At 42.8% G+C, this 17,186-nt stretch overlaps 1 protein-coding gene across 1 annotated transcript in view; it reads left to right on the top strand.

Moving 5' to 3' along the window:
• LOC111869884 (band 4.1-like protein 4A) overlaps positions 1–15,016 on the top strand; it is a gene marked incomplete at its 3' end in the record, with an annotated part of 450,907 nt that extends 435,891 nt beyond the window's left edge. Inside the window, exon 5 of the mRNA XM_033753583.1 lies at positions 14,938–15,016. Coding sequence (XP_033609474.1) covers positions 14,938–15,016 — 79 coding nt within the window. The remainder of the gene's footprint in view (positions 1–14,937) is intronic.
• Between the last annotated feature and the right edge of the window lie 2,170 nt (positions 15,017–17,186).

Genomic DNA, 17,186 nt, shown 5'->3' with positions numbered 1-17,186 from the left:
TCATGAGGTGGGAACGTTACCCCTAGACTACGGAGGCCGCTGCCCTCAGTCTATGTTCCTCCCTTAATATCAGAGACCAAGTTTCACACCCATAGAGAACCAAGGGCAAAATTATATTTTTGTATATATTTAGTTGCAGACTTAATAAGCGAAAATGTTACGTATCTCTAAAGGGCCACGAAACTTTCATTTCTTTCAAAATATGCGTTTCTGGTTTGTTTTATTTTAGATTTTGCGATTACACACTTCGTCTGTACTGTGCATGAAGTAGAAAGTAATACCGTCTGATTATACCCTTTGTGCCAATTCAAATTTCCGGTAATTGCTTCATCCCCCGGATCAAATTTCTTAATCCATGTAATTGAATAAAATCAGCATGAAGTGCAGCCTTCAGCGTGTAGCATCATACTCCATACACCCACACTTTAGGTATTAACACAGGCGAAGTACACCGCAGTACACCGTGGTATTAGGCACGAAATTCTCTTTGGATAGTGGGGCCAAAAATGATACAAGACGTGAAAGGTTAACGGTTCTTAGGTCACATTTAATTACAATGAAACGCGGAAGGGCGCGTAAAGTGCGGCACAACACGTGGAGAATACTTCCTTTCAACCCACAAAAAAAAATTATTTCAATTGAAAAAGTAGTTTTAGTCTTTCTAGATCAGTTGTAAAGAACAGGTACGAGTATATCTAGCCTGAATCATGCGATTACTCTCCTAGCCGACAGAAGTGGGTCCGGCGATGTCAGAATAAATCTATCAGGTTTTTCAACCAGCAGTGAAGAGAACATTTTCCTGTACAATCCTAGTAATTATTATTAATAAATAGTTTCGTGTAAACTATATGTAGTGTATAACCCTACTTTTAACTCATAGGAACTGTAAGTAATGTCAGGTTATCTAACAGACCCCTTTCCTGCCCCGGACTTTCACTCAGCCTTCAGGCCAGAGACATGCCTCAGTAGAAGAAAAGGTCTGGGCTATAATCAGGTTCTCTGGCAGCTTGGGAAGAGACTCGAAGATCGAGCGTCCCATACGTTGAGACCAAGCAGGGTAGCTCGAGCGGGGAGGCTGTCGTAGCATCTATTTTGACGGGGCGTTTCGTGGTTTTCGCCAGTGCCATGGTCAAACAGACCATAGTGTACAAAACATTTTCATTTTACTAAGGCAACTTCGCTTTCAGCACTAAGTAACTTCCGAAAGTGATACAGCGTCAGCTAATGACTCATGAACAATCACTGGTTATTATCACCATCTTAAAAAAGAAGTTGCTCCTTCTTTGCCTTCAGCTTTTCTGTCACAACGTTTCCCTTTGTGGCCTACTTTACGATGCTGTCTGTATTTCGGATTGCGTAGCATCGAATGAAAAGATGACTGCTCATTAATAAATTTGAAAAGGTACGAAGGGAAGTAAAGACCTAATCGTCTCCAAGGGGGCGGGAGACTTAGAGAAACCACAGTCAGCGTAGCCGTTGTACCGGCCGAGATTCGAAACGATAACTTTCCGAATAGAGGTCTAGACTAGAGCGTTACCGCTGTGCCAACCTTCTCTAACACCCTGATGTTACATCTTCGGTAACTGCTGTATTGTATAGCGTCTTAGAATCGTAGTATTGTTTTTTCAAAAAAAGTGAAGCTATTCCTGTAACAGGCCGTGAAGACCCTTAGAGTTGTGAGACGTCGATGCTCCCATATTTTCTCAAGACAGTCGGCTCACAGGTGGCGGTTAGATTGTCAACCTTACGCGCCCGCAGCCCTTTGCCTACAGGCAAATTCCTGGTACTCATTTCTGTTAAGAGGCTGAGTCGATCCCAGGGCCATATTGCGGCTGAAAGTATTAGGTAAACTGTAAATATCCACCTCACCGGGACTCGAACCCGCGACCCCCCGGCCTGTAGCATAGTTCCTCAACCAACTACGCTACTGTGTGCCCCCATTATTTTTTCAAAGGGCCAGGAAAGTGAATCACTATAAGCTACACTATTGTGGTGGCCGCTAGAAGTCCTTCTGTCCTGTGCCATGTCCAAAGGCCACTGAGCTCTGCAATTCTCCCATTCACTGAATAGTGGAGATAAAGGCAATCGGAGCATGATACTGACTACTCACCTCCATTTTGTGTCGTGAGGAACCGTGTCTCACAGCCCCTTACTCTCCTCCGTGGCACGGTGCTATAGGAGTGTCATTTTCTTTACGTGGCTGCTTGTGCTTCTCTAATTTCGACTTCACTGTTGCTGGCCTTGTCTTATAGCAAATGGGAAGGATACTACATTTGTTTTACAAAATGATACCTGCTAGGATTTCTTTGAGCTGTGAAGTAGTGAGCTAGACTATAGCATGGCCTCCACATTATCACCACTGTATTCATTAGTTAACTGCAGCTGACCTTAGGATTAATTGAATATACTACTAACAGACACAAATAGAGTCGTCCGTAAGATATATTGTCTTCTTTATTTTTTCCCCTCCTCCCGCTCCCACTTTGGAGTATAGGGCTGATTTCTTAGTTTCATGATCATTTTTGCAGTCGGTAGGACTCCTTGGACGGCTGACCAGCTAGTCGCAAGGCCTCTACCTAAACATAGGACAACATAAACACAGAAAAACGAATACACACACCAAATATCTATGATTTGTGTGGGATTCGAACCCACGATCCCGATTTACGAGCGAGCGAAGACAGTACATGCTTTAGACCGCTCGGCTACTATGACCGGCCGTAAGACATTTAATGATTACTAATAGGAATGTAAGACTTATATTGAGAGAAAGTGATGAAAATATTACGTAAAATCATCACCATTTTGGAAAGTTCTCAAAATGCGGAGGCAAATGGCATATTTCTTTTTATTTTTAATGAGATTTCCTTAATTTTATAGGTTCTGCCACACTGGAAAGTGTCTTAATGTTATCGAAGAAAATATTTCAAATTAAATAAAAGTATCATCTGTGCTTGTAGTTTGTATTAAATAAGATTTTCATAGGAAGTTTTATTTTTCGGAACACCCGGTATCGAATTGTGTGTATTCGCTCTTCTCGAGCCATTCCCGGTTCAGTTGCTGATGTCGGTGTTGTAGATAATAGTTTATCCACTGTTTAGGAAGTCGTAGGCCGCCTTAGCGTGTTGGTTGGCTAGCTTTGAACTCCCTCTCTTCAACAAGAACATGGCGGCTACGCTAGTCTCTGTGTCCGGAACAATGTTAGCATTATTTAACGTGCAATCTTGAAAATTGATATGGCGATTGTCCTTCGAAAACATGATGCTATTAATAAAATAGTGTTTAGAAAATGTAAAAGAGTACAGTAACGGCTCACGATTTTCAATCCGATGACGACAAATGACGAGTTATTTCAATTTATCATGTTTTACGGTGACATAAGCTAGTTACCTACCTCCGTGAGGCGATCCTTCTTGAGAAACTAATAGTTGCTTAGTTGGCCTTTTATAGAACTCAGAGAGTCATTGCTGTGTTCGCGAGAGCCCTCACTTCCACTTCCTCACACGCCATTTCGTACGATTCATTTTAATATTATCCCACCTACGTCTTAGTCTTCTAAATGGTTTCTTCCCTTCATGTTCTGCTAATTTTATGTTAGTTTATCATCATTCCCAAGTCACAAATACGTCGCCAGTACTGAGAGTATTAGTTCTAATTCAAATATTAGAAAGCGCCACGCGTCCAGCGAATGCTTTTAATGGACTGCGTGTTTGGGTAACATTAAAGCTCCGATTCCGGAAGAAGCGCATAAAAGCTCAAACCATAAGGAGCTGAGAATGGCGGAAATATCGGAGAGAACATAAATTTAATAGGCTAGAAAATCCTCAGTTCCATCGCAGATGCGGTAACTTGTTTCCGATACGTCAAGAGATGAAATTCACATTACGGATCAAACAGCCCGCTACTGTCTAGTGATTTGAAAAACTAAACAAAGTTCTGTATAGATGGATTCTTCAAAGAATGAAGTAACGAACTGCATTCTCAGTTTGAAAGAATGTGATAGTAGTGAGCTTTGTTATTCTTAGGGTCGAAACAAAAATATCGGACTTAATAAAACTTCTTGTTACTTACGCAGTACTTGAAAACAGTCACGTTGCAAGTCACACCGCAGTGAGCAGATAACACAATATACTCGTATTGCTTCCACTCTGCATGTAAAGCCCACGGCTACATCTACATATATGCGCCTTGCTTCCGCTACTGAAGATTTAATTTACGGAGAAAAATCTTTCGATTATACTTACTTTTTAATTGGTGTTGATTGTGAATTTTGAAAAAAAAAAAGAAATATTTGTCGAATTCGTCTCAGGTTGTTAACGAGTTACGCATTTCCATATTTGACTAAGCGTGAGAACTAGCAGGGACGAGTTTCGTCTCTATGCAGAATCTTGGATCCATCTGTTGGGGACTTTCGCGTATACTCTTTAATGCATGAATTCCAGGCTTGCGTAATAAAACATTTGACGTATTTATGCGTGTCTGTAGCTTTAATTAAGAATTTATAGTTGCTCGCGTCTTCCTTTTAGCAGTAAAGTTCGAGCTCAGGGTTGGAGTCGGATATGCATAAATTTGATACTATTTACGTACTTATAAAGATAGTTCTTGTATTCATTAACTTCTAGTACATTGGAAAATAAATTTTCAATAACTCTGATATATTTCATGTGTGTTAAAGCAAACATGTTTAGTTTTAAATTAATTTGCCTTTTTAATATTATAAACTGTATACGCAACTCACTTTATTGAACTCAGTTCATTTTGAGAAGCTAATAGTTGATTCTTTATTCAAGAAATTGCCGGCATTTTGTGGAATCCGAAAGTTCATTACTAATGTGACATGGCGCCCGAAAGCCGGAGAACAGACGATCATTGCTAGGCAACGACACGGTAAACACATTCTCGCGGCAACGAATACGCAAGTAACAATGGAGTAACTTCCTTTGCTATGCAGCGGTTCTGTAAACATGTCTTCCCAACAATAGAAAGGCTGTATTTTCTGCGTGGTCCGTGTAAAATGGTTAAAAAGAAGAGTTCAGTTGAGAAGAGTTAATTGAGTTTCGAGACAAACTGTTACAAGTCCGTTGCCAGTATCCGACTAGTGAAGGCTGAGAACGCCAATGCATGTGTAACGATGAACTGTAAAACGTGTGGAAATAGCGGCAGCCTGTAGTCTCAATTTGAGTGTATCAAGTGTCAATAAATACAATCATCCAATCCAAAACTCGTAAGTCACGCACAACCCCAACAAGTGACACTATGTTCACAAGAGCCCCCCATTAGTCTCCATCCTGAGCCAGATGAATCCATTTCACACACTGCCATCCCATTTCTTTGAAATCCATTTTAATAGTCTCTCATCTACCCCTATGTCTTCTTAGTGGATGTATTTCTCTTCGCTACCATTCTAACTACACACACTGCCCTCATGATCTTCCTGGATTTGAAAATTACTAAAGAGCAAATAAAATTTTTAATCTATGTCTTTAAACGTTCTATAATCCAGTCAGAATTAGGATGGTTTTTTCAGCTTCGTCTGCACAGCCCGGTATGAATGAGTTCCATAATCGTGTCTTTTGTATTTGGCCGGTATTTATAAATAGACGTTTCGACAACTTTCGCCGTTTCATTTCGTCTGTAGATAAAATAAAGCAGCGCTACCTATGGTAAGTGGACGCGCCTCTGCCAAGAAATAATAAAGCACAGACATAACAGTGTGAAGATGAATGAATCATTTATGTTATGTAGGTGGAGGTTGGTCGGTCTAGAAAAGCGAGATCCGTTGAGCTGAACACGTGACACCATCTATCCGCAAAAGTTGGCACTTACTTCGCCGACAAACGGCGGTCGATCGGTCGGTATAGTTCGCTTGCTGACTACAGACCACGGAGGTGAAGATTGGTCGCGGAAAGATGAATTCCAAACGCACTGCCTCGAAGTTGACTAGCTACAGTCTTGTGTATGAGTTACAATCAAATTATAAATAGAAGAATAGCAGAAATCCTTTCTCAACCACTATCATTGCTCAGGTGATGAATGTCGAAGTTCCATTAATTTTATGTTTGTTATATCTAGTGATTTTTATCAGAGGTTGTAGAGCGTAATTGAGGAGCTACTTGCATGGAAAAGTAGCGGCTTAGATCTAGAAAACCGAGATTAACGGCCGTGGGGATCCGTTGCGCTGACCACGTGACAAAGTTGGCAAGACGGCATAACGAGGCAAAATCAACGGACACTACCAGATGCGAAAAGAATCCCTGTAACAGGCCATGGAGGCATATAGGTTTACGAGACTTGGAGACTTCCATATTTTAAACGGCTCACAGATGGCGGTGAGTTGTCAGCCTTACGCTTCGGCCGCCCTTTACCCCCAGGAAGATTCCTGGTACTTATTAGAAGCATAATCGACCCCAGGGCCATGGTGCGGCTGGAAGTATTTGGTCAATTGAAAACATTCAGTGACCTTACCGGGAATTGAACCTGCGACCTTCCGGCTTGTAGCATAGTGTCTCAACCAATTACGCTCCCGCACTAACACATGTACGAATTCGTATAGTTTATTCTAAAGTCTCACGGACTTTGTCGAACAGACTAGCAAAACTGTGGCTCACGAGACGCATGTTGCCCTTTTGAATCATTAGAGCTGCTTGCGGGAAAAACGCCTGAGTAAGCCCACTTGTTTTTTTATTGCTAGTGGGGTTGGACTAAGTCCCTTGTACTGCGGCCACTTCTGGCCTACTGTACCAGCCCCAGATGATAGGTGAGGGTGATTGTGGAGCAATTGGTGGAATGAAGATTGGCAGGGGAAACCGAAGCTCTCGGAGAAAACCTGCCCCAGCGCCACTTTGTCCACCACAAATCCCACTTGACCAGACCCGGGATCGAACCCAGGCCGCCGCGGTGGGAAGCCACCGACTAACCGCTTGAGCTGTGGGGTGGCCACAGCCCACTTGTTACAAATGGATTAAACGTAAAACATGTTCTGTGTGGAGAGAATGTCTCCAAACACCTTTGCCACCCAATCCAAGTCTGTGTGTGACTACCGTACTTCTACAAATTAGCTTTGTGGCTCCGATATTTAGTATAAGCGCCCCTTGCATTGAAAGGCAAAAAGCGACGTAATTTATAACATGTTATTGCTTCTGAGCAAGATGTGTGGTTTGTGGTTAGACCATGGATATGGCATAGTTAAAATTTGCTCTCCAAAAGGGCTGTTGATTTTAACGATATATTTCCACATAACCATGAATATGCACATGTCTTCCTTTCCTCTCCCCAAAATTAATCTATGTTATAAAGAAATTAAGAACAAAAAGTGTAATGTGGGGCAGTTTTAATTGAATTTACTTGGAAATTTGTTAAATTATATCATTTAGAAGCTGCACCAAATACGTTAAATCCCTGAAGACGTGGTATTAGCGATTTCCTAAGTCTTCTGCTACAAGTCCTAATTCCTTAATTGCTTTTCGCATTCTCCTCCACCTAAAACCATCTTCTAATTAATCCCAGCGCTCCTTGGTTCTGCTGTAATGGAGCTGCTACATTCAGTCATTTACTCAGCCTGAAGATTACATTACAGGGACTTATCTCCCCCTCTCCTCCTTGTCCGCCCCTGCGCGCACGGAGTTGGACTCGGTCAGAATTCCTAATAATCTACCGGCACTACAGATGTAGGAGACCAGGCAATATACGTCTGTTATGTTTTATTTTTTTTAGAAAGCAAATATATTCTGAGTTGATTTTCATGTTTTTCTGAGAGAGATTATGGCATCTCTGTTCACTAACATTAAAATAAGACACACATTTTGAATATTAATACCGTTAACAAGGGTCAGTTTTCTTATTCAACATCTGTCTTCTTCTGTGCTGACCGCTACACCGAAGTGTTTATGAACATATGTAGACAAATGGAAATTATTCGTTCTTTTATGACGCACACTGCATCCTTTACTCGGATGCTAAGCATATTTTCATGCAAGATTTACAGAGCTGCATAAATGTCAGCCATTTAGCTGTAGAGCCTGAGAAAAACCGCGAAAGAAATTCGTTTGGGATAGTCGATAATCCGGTTGGTGCTATAAGCTGGTACAGGACCCTGCTTTAGCAGTCGGGATAGCTCAGTCGGTGTAGCGACGGGTTACGGGGTTCGATTCCCTGCGGAGGCAAGAGAGTCTTCTCTTCACCACAGCATCCAGTCGGTTCACGAGCGCACCCAGCTTCCTATCCAATGGATAGCTGGGGCCCTTCCCCAGGGATAAACCGGCTGGGCCGTGAAGCTGACCACTCACCTCCAAGAAAGGCGGAGCTATACCTCCACCCCTATAATTCTTCAAGGCGTGGTGCGTAACTTATTAAGCTCAGGGACTTCACATTTACCTTTCTCCGTTATAGGAACATCTTTCAGACCTGACTGCTGGGTTACGATTAAGTATATGAATGTATGTATGTATGTATGTATGTATGTATGTATGTATGTATGTATGTATGTATGTATGTATGAAAACGCTGCAGTGGCTGTAACTACATTGTGGTAGGGAAGGAAGAGAGTGTCACCCACCGTAACTGAGGCCCTACTGTACGAGGGTTATTCGGAAAGTAACCTGCATTTATTTAAAGGGTCCTATAGACTTAGCGTCCGTTTTGCCTGCGCAGGTCTAAGGGCGCGTACACACTAGCGAGCTGTTGCATGTAACGTAACGGTTACTGTAACCACATTCTGTTAGTGTGGACGCCTTCCGAACCACGCTCGCGAACGTACTTCGAGCGCGCTCTATAACACGACCGGTGAGCCACTGCCTTGTCGGTTTTTGCTGCGAACACAAAGGGACTCGCAGTAGGCTCTTGGACGCCACTATCGCTTGCTCGTAAATGTGTACGTTTCCTCCGAGCCAGGAGTAGCGTTGCGAATCGCTATGTCTTCATGGCGAGCTCACCACGAGCACTATGGATCGGGTCGCTCGCAGTTGGTTACATGACGACTATGGACGTGTCGTCCATACGAAGACGTGGTTACAGTAACCGTTACGTTACATGCAACAGCTCGCTAGTCTGTACCCGGCCTAAGACGCCAGGTAAGACGGTCCGTCTTAGCGTCCGTTTTGCCTGCATAGGTCTAAGACGTCAGGTAAGACGGTCCGTCTGTGGTAGAATTTTCGTCCCTGTACCGTCTTAGGCTTGGCTTGAAGTAAACCTGTCAGCGATTGATTTTTCTGTGCGTGTGCAGGCATGTCTGCGAGTAAGTTGGAGCGTGTGTGAGGCCTACAGTTTTAGCGTTAGTTTCAACTAATCGTTCCAACTGTGCACTTCGATATGTCGGACTTGATATCGTACCCCGAGCATTTTTTAGCGAATTCATTCAGCTGTATCGCAGTGATCCGTGTTTGTGGAAGATCAGAAGTAGAGAGTACTCTGATAAAAACAAAACAAAAAAATGTTGCTTATGAACAGTTACGAGTTAAGTTATCGGAAATTGATCCCGAAGCAATCTCATTGCACTGTCATTCTTTCTGATATGTGGCGCTACCAAATGAAGGTGTAAATAAGTCTCATTGCCCATCCTTAAATAATTGTACCAATCACCAGGTTCTAGAGTTATATCTTTCAGTAAATTTATATGCGAGAGGTTATTTCGTTTAAGTAACCAAGCCTTTGCCCATTTTTACCTAGTTCTTTTTAGTTTTTGATCTTAAAGCTAACGCTAGAGCGGTGTAGATTAAAAGTTCCCCTAACATGTTGGTCCGTGCAGGATCCGCCAAAACTGAGCGCAAGACTGAGAACAAAACGGAATATGTGCCCTCTTCAATGCTCCGTCTTACCTGACGTACAGGTATATTAGAACTGTGCAGGCAAAACGGACGCCAAGACGGACCGTTTGTGGGGCCCTTTAGGCAACTAAGTAAGAAGGTTTGGGGGGGGGAGAACTTTCGCATACGAGGTAACGTCAAATGACTCACTGCCTTGTAAACCATCATATAACTGGTCACCTAATGTTTGTTTTTGTCTCTACAGAGTGAGTTATGATGTGTCCTGCAATTGTTAATCCCTCCAGCTCGAGCTGTTGTGCGCTTTCTTCACTCTAAAAACATGAGCGCTGCGGACGGATCGTCACTTACGCGCGGCGGTTTACGGCCAAGAAAGATTGAGTGAATGAACTCTAAGACAGTTGTGTAGAATGTTGGAAGATGTGCTAACAAATGTTCACGATGAAGAGCGGAGAGATTGAGTATCTGTAGTGAGAGATGACATTATTCAAAGTGTTGACCCGAAACTTTGAGAAAGATGGCCCTTCACAATTTTAGAAACTTCATGAGAATTTCCACAAATTTTACGCACTATTCTCTACGAGATTATCACAGTTAGTGTAGTTATGCATAAGATGGATTCAGAAAATGGTCACGGGTGCGAACAACACCCAGAGAATTGCTTCGTCTTTGACGTTTTAGAGCGATGCAACAAAGATGGCGCTGAATTTCTCAATCACATCGTTGAAGTAACAGGTGATGAAACCTGGATTTCATTTGTGAATGTTGAAACCAAAGTGCTGTCAAAGGAATGGATGCACACAAATCAGCAAACGAACCGAGAAAGTTAAGACAAACGTTGTGTGCCAGAAGCTGATAGCAGCCGTTTTCTGGGACAAGAGAAAAGTGCTGATGGTGGAATTCATGCAACAAGGGACCACAGTAACATCAGAAGTGTATTGCGAAACACTAAAAAAGTTGCGTACGGCTATTCAGAACAAAAGGCGTGGAATGCTGACATCCGGTATAGTGCTTCTCCATGACAATGCGAGTCGTCATACGATTACAGCTGCTCGCACTCGAGCACTACTAGAACATTTCAACTGGGAGTTGTTTGACCACCCATCTTACAGCCCTGATCTCGCTCCGAGCGACTGCCACCTGTTTACTCTAAACTATCTGAAGAACTGGTTGTGATCAAAGCGCTTCAACTATAATGAGTTGACGGAATGTGTCAAAACGTGGCTGAGCTGACAGTCGGCAGAATTCTTTGACACAGGATTGCAAAAACTTGTTCACAGATATGACAAGTGCCTCAATTTCGACGATGACTACGTTGAAAAGTAGCTTAAGTATGTACGCATTTTTTGTATATAATTTTTTCTTATTGCTTATTTTATTAATAGCACACCAGATGATGCTCACCGAATAGCCCTTGGAAAACGCTGACAACCATACATACCATTCCGTCCTTTTCCTAGTGAAGTCAGCCAAATGTCTTGCGCATTGTGTTGATAACGACTGACGTTCGGTATTACGGCTTAGCCAATATCATATGCCCTAGGGTCCACTGTTTTTTGACGGATGGAACATAAATTGTGAGGATGCGAAGCGGGTATATGGGAACTGGATCGCGCCAAATGGCGGGCTTTTAATGGGTGGTAGGTCATTTAATAATACTCTCTCAATTGCAGTTGCTTTTTAATATAGAATGATCGCTTTCGGTGAGCTTGGGAGGGTTTTGAAAGAAATACTCAAGGTAGCCTAAATTTGAAGGTATTATGCCTACATGGGCATTTTCCTTGAGGGAATAAGATTAGCCGCGAATATCTTGAGTCGGGTTTGTTTATCTGATGGAGATAAACAAAAATTTCTCATCTTGGTGGTTTGGCTTACGCTTAGAACCTGAAGATGACTGCAGTACATTCCTCCAGTAAACTTCCTCTGAGCTACACGGCGTCACGTAAAGCTATCTCTGTAACAGGCCACGGAGGCACATAGGATTGTGCGACGTCGAAGCTCCCACATTTTCTAGACAATCGGTTCAGATTTGGTGGTAAGGTTGGCAGCCTAACGCGCCGGCCGCCCTTTACCCCCCCAGGAAGATTCCTAGTACTCATTTCTGTTAGAGGCTGGGACAACCCCAGGGCCATATTGCGGCTGGAAGGATTAGGTCAATTGAAAAAATTCCACCTCATCAGGACTCGAACCCGCGACCTTTCAGCTTGTAGCATAGTGCCTTAACCAACTACGCTACCGCGTGCCCCTACAAATTAATGTAGATGTTTATATCCTATTTATGTTCACGTCGTCCACTGTTCGTTTTGAGTGAAATTTACGTGCAGGGCTGAATTTTAGCATTTTTTTCCGAATAGCATAACGAACAGTGTACTAAAAATCACGCCACAGAATTGTTTTTTTGGGGGGGGGGAGATTATGGGCAATATTAACATATGTAAGTACGATAGAAAACGTTGCAAATCGGCATCGTGTGAAAAAACAACTACTCCATATGTAATTTCTTCTCGAAAAATGTCTGTGCAGAAGCTAGCAGGCTTGAATTGACAAGCATCGAACCCCCGTATTTATAAGCGACAGGATCCGCAGTCTAGTTGGGGACAGCACCAGACAAGAAACGACATGTCTGTAGCGCACATATGTAAGTCAACGCGAAAGAACCAATTGACGAATCACAGAACGTAAATAAAAGGAAAACATATTACTTAATCGAACTTAAATGAATGATTGGATGTCGTAAAAGAAGGCTGTTTGTTACACATGAGTTCCTACGGGAATGAAATGGTCATAAACTTGGTGTAAGTATCAGCATTACTTACTTAATAGACAATTAGCAGTAATAGTCATGTTAAAAACACTGTTAATCGCCACAGGCAGTAACACCAGGGCTGAATAACAAGTAATGCGAAAGAGAATAAGTTAGAGGCATGGTTAATAGCGTTAGTCAATTTATACTTTAATTAATAAGTTTTGCTTTTCGTCCGCAAGTTGCAATTCTACCCTGTGAAAAGGGCAGAAAAGCAGTCGTTTACTGCGTGATTTTAATTTATATATGGTAACATAGTACAGCATCCTGTTTACTCTTGTATTCTAAATTAGCACTCACAGTTCTCACCGCCTCTGTGCAACTTCGTCGAGATTTTAAAATTCACACTTCAAAGGAATTCCCCTCTTCCTATTATTCGAACATTACATGTTTTGGCCCAACTGGCTATCAGTTGTGAAAGTTGGAGAGGAAACTGCTGCTCCATTGTCACGTTCTTACACTTTGCATTTTAAAGGGGTAAAATATTTTTAAAATATTTTAAAATTATTTTTAAAATCTACCGCGATAATTTTGTAGTATAGACGTGTTGTGGGTCTGGTGTATATTTTATTCGTGTGTTGGTTTATCCTTGGTGCTGTGGGTAGCCGTTCTCAAGGAGGCGGCCTCATTAAGGCGTTTGACTTTCATTTGTCTCATTAAATTGTGGCATAGCATCTTGCAATAAGCTGCGAACTTCAGTATCCTTCATGAATTACCACTTAATTTTACCTTCAGTCTACCACATTGCATTCTACACTACATAATTTCACCAACTGATTCAACGTTACAACCCAGTTTAAAAGCCCCGGTAGCTATGCGACTAATGAAAAACTTCGTTCCTTCTATCTGTCTGTGTACTCACCTAGAGCCCTTTGTTGGGCCTTGGCCGCATTCCAATTTTTCAACCCTTTACACAGTCGGTGGGACTTGTAGGACGCAGTATCAGCCCATCGCAAGGCCGCTACCTGCACACAGAAGAGCACAAACAGAGTAAATGCACACAGACATCCGTGCCTGGAGTGGGATTCGAATCCATGATAGCCGTGTTAGCGCGAGTGAAGAAAGTTCATGCCTTAGACCGTGCTGCCACTGTGATCAGCACTTATTTCCTTCAGTCAACAAATATATACTTTGTAATTATATTCTGCTCGCGCCATTAAAACAGTGTATCGCATAAACCCCTTTCAAAACGCATCCTGTTGTTTTTAGCATGAAGTTTGGTATATCGTCTCTGAACATGGTTGAAATCCTGGCACTCAGTAATTTTGTTTGGAAGCTTAGCCCCATTTGAGATTAGTCAGGGTAGGCGAAGGATGAAAGCAGAGTTTGATGATTTATTGGCAGAGGTTATGTGCCTACTGTGAAGTGCCCTGCACGTATTGAATAAAGAATCATGCATCAACATGAGCTACAGTTCATGGAGCACTCAAAATGTTGTACTTCCTCCCCAGGGAATAAAAATGTGGAGGAATATTTGTATGGAAGCGTTGAGCGTACAGTTCTCTCCTCATCGCGTTGGCGTAATGTGGAGCAGGTCAGAGTGTAGCAGCACTCACATCTATTGGATCGCCTAAAGGACAGATTGGGCCGCGCCATAGCTCAAGCGGTTAGTCGCTGCCTTCCCACCGCGGCGGCCAGGGTTCGATCCCGGGTCTGGTCAAGTGGGATTTGTGGTGGACAAAGTGGCGCTGGAGCAGGTTTTCTCCGAGTACTTCTGTTTCCCGTGCCAATCTTCATTCCACCAATTGCTTCACGATCACCCTCACCTATCATCTGGGGCTGGTACAATAGGCCAGAAGTGGCCACAGTACAAGGGACTTAGTCCCACCCCACTAGCAATAAAGAAATAAAGGACAGATTACAGAACTGCAAGCATAGTTGATATAAAATATTATCAGTTAAATATGAGAGAATATGCAGACAGAATACGAGAAGGTGTGATCCCTAAATTACGCACATACATGCCAACAGAGGAAAACATATATGAAGACCTAGAAATAGATGGTGTATCTTGTGGTAAGGAAAGGTAGCTTGGTGAAACTTTGAATTGGTGGCTGCAAATGTTTATAGATAAGACACCTTGTAAGACTGGTGCCAGCCACTATCTCGGGATCAGTGCGAGAAGGCCCTAGCAGCCTGCATTGTGTCGCGACCTGTGTGTCATAGGTTGGGGCTTTCACTTCTGACCCGGCACTTGTCTGGACTCAAACAAGTTGACTGTACAAGGTTCGAAGTTCTTTCGGTGACTATTTCCGCGTGTCAGGTTAGAAATAAGGGAGTTGTTGCTCCTCGCAGTGGCATGAATTTATGATTGGCGAATCACGACTTGTCATTGTACGCATCGTGAGTTTATCTAATGTTTTCTCTTACTTTCAGGCACCGACCCGTTCACTTTGTATTTTGGAGTAAAATTTTACGCAGCTGACCCCTGCAAGCTACTGGAGGAAATTACCAGGTAAGTGAATACATTTCTTATTGTGTCTTCTTTTGCAGAGAACAAGCCCTTTGCTTGTTACGTTTTCTTTATCCTTAGAATTTGATTAGTTACATTTTTAGCGGGTTTGACCATGTTTTCTGTACAGGTCAGGCAAAATAAGTGAATATCCAAGCAACTTGGTAAATACAAGAAAGACCCTATTTCATAACCTATAAAACTCTTTCTCTGAAAGAATGAATTGAAGGTATTGTAACGTGGATGGAGGACCGTGGATAAGCAACGGCTCGGTAAACAGATCTCAACAATAGAGAGATTGTTTTCTATGAGATCCGCGCCGCGACCGTTGCTGTGCAATGGTTCGGTAAACACGTTTCAGCAGTAGAACTATGTTTTCTCTGTGGTCCGTGCCACGGCTATATAACGAGATTCTAAGAATAACCATAACCAAGGCAGCGACTGACAGAGTTCTGAGTCCCTTGTACTGCGGCCACTTCTGGCCTATTGTACCAGCCCCGGATGATAGGTGAGGGTGATCGTGGAGCAACTGGTGGAATGAAGATTGNATTCCACCAATTGCTTCACGATCACCCTCACCTATCATCTGGGGCTGGTACAATAGGCCAGAAGTGGCCACAGTACAAGGGACTTAGTCCCACCCCACTAGCAATAAAGAAATAAAGGACAGATTACAGAACTGCAAGCATAGTTGATATAAAATATTATCAGTTAAATATGAGAGAATATGCAGACAGAATACGAGAAGGTGTGATCCCTAAATTACGCACATACATGCCAACAGAGGAAAACATATATGAAGACCTAGAAATAGATGGTGTATCTTGTGGTAAGGAAAGGTAGCTTGGTGAAACTTTGAATTGGTGGCTGCAAATGTTTATAGATAAGACACCTTGTAAGACTGGTGCCAGCCACTATCTCGGGATCAGTGCGAGAAGGCCCTAGCAGCCTGCATTGTGTCGCGACCTGTGTGTCATAGGTTGGGGCTTTCACTTCTGACCCGGCACTTGTCTGGACTCAAACAAGTTGACTGTACAAGGTTCGAAGTTCTTTCGGTGACTATTTCCGCGTGTCAGGTTAGAAATAAGGGAGTTGTTGCTCCTCGCAGTGGCATGAATTTATGATTGGCGAATCACGACTTGTCATTGTACGCATCGTGAGTTTATCTAATGTTTTCTCTTACTTTCAGGCACCGACCCGTTCACTTTGTATTTTGGAGTAAAATTTTACGCAGCTGACCCCTGCAAGCTACTGGAGGAAATTACCAGGTAAGTGAATACATTTCTTATTGTGTCTTCTTTTGCAGAGAACAAGCCCTTTGCTTGTTACGTTTTCTTTATCCTTAGAATTTGATTAGTTACATTTTTAGCGGGTTTGACCATGTTTTCTGTACAGGTCAGGCAAAATAAGTGAATATCCAAGCAACTTGGTAAATACAAGAAAGACCCTATTTCATAACCTATAAAACTCTTTCTCTGAAAGAATGAATTGAAGGTATTGTAACGTGGATGGAGGACCGTGGATAAGCAACGGCTCGGTAAACAGATCTCAACAATAGAGAGATTGTTTTCTATGAGATCCGCGCCGCGACCGTTGCTGTGCAATGGTTCGGTAAACACGTTTCAGCAGTAGAACTATGTTTTCTCTGTGGTCCGTGCCACGGCTATATAACGAGATTCTAAGAATAACCATAACCAAGGCAGCGACTGACAGAGTTCTGAGTCCCTTGTACTGCGGCCACTTCTGGCCTATTGTACCAGCCCCGGATGATAGGTGAGGGTGATCGTGGAGCAACTGGTGGAATGAAGATTGGCAAGGGAAACCGAAGACTTGGAGAAAACCTGCACCAGCGTCACTTTGTCCACCACAAATCCCACTTGACCAGACCCAGGCGGCCGCGGCGGGAAGCCAGCGACTAACCGCTTGAGCTATGGCGCGGCCTTAGACGGGAGTTAATGGTCAGGTTCACACTCCGGCCACCCCACCAGTCTCCAGTAGCGACTGGTAATTTCAGAGTAATTTGACTCCGCGTGATGCTACGAATTGTTAGCTTGAATTGTGAAGAGAGAGCAATGCAGACAGATCCATATACAGACAAGAAGACTTTTAAAAACATGTCGTACGTGACAGTGGAGGTAATAAAGGATTATGTACGTCGTTAATTACTCCATGA

Source organism: Cryptotermes secundus, unplaced genomic scaffold (assembly GCF_002891405.2).
Source record: "Cryptotermes secundus unplaced genomic scaffold, Csec_1.0 scaffold544, whole genome shotgun sequence".
In the NCBI taxonomy this organism is placed as follows: domain Eukaryota; kingdom Metazoa; phylum Arthropoda; class Insecta; order Blattodea; family Kalotermitidae; genus Cryptotermes; species Cryptotermes secundus.
This window is presented reverse-complemented; position numbering and strand designations above follow the sequence as displayed.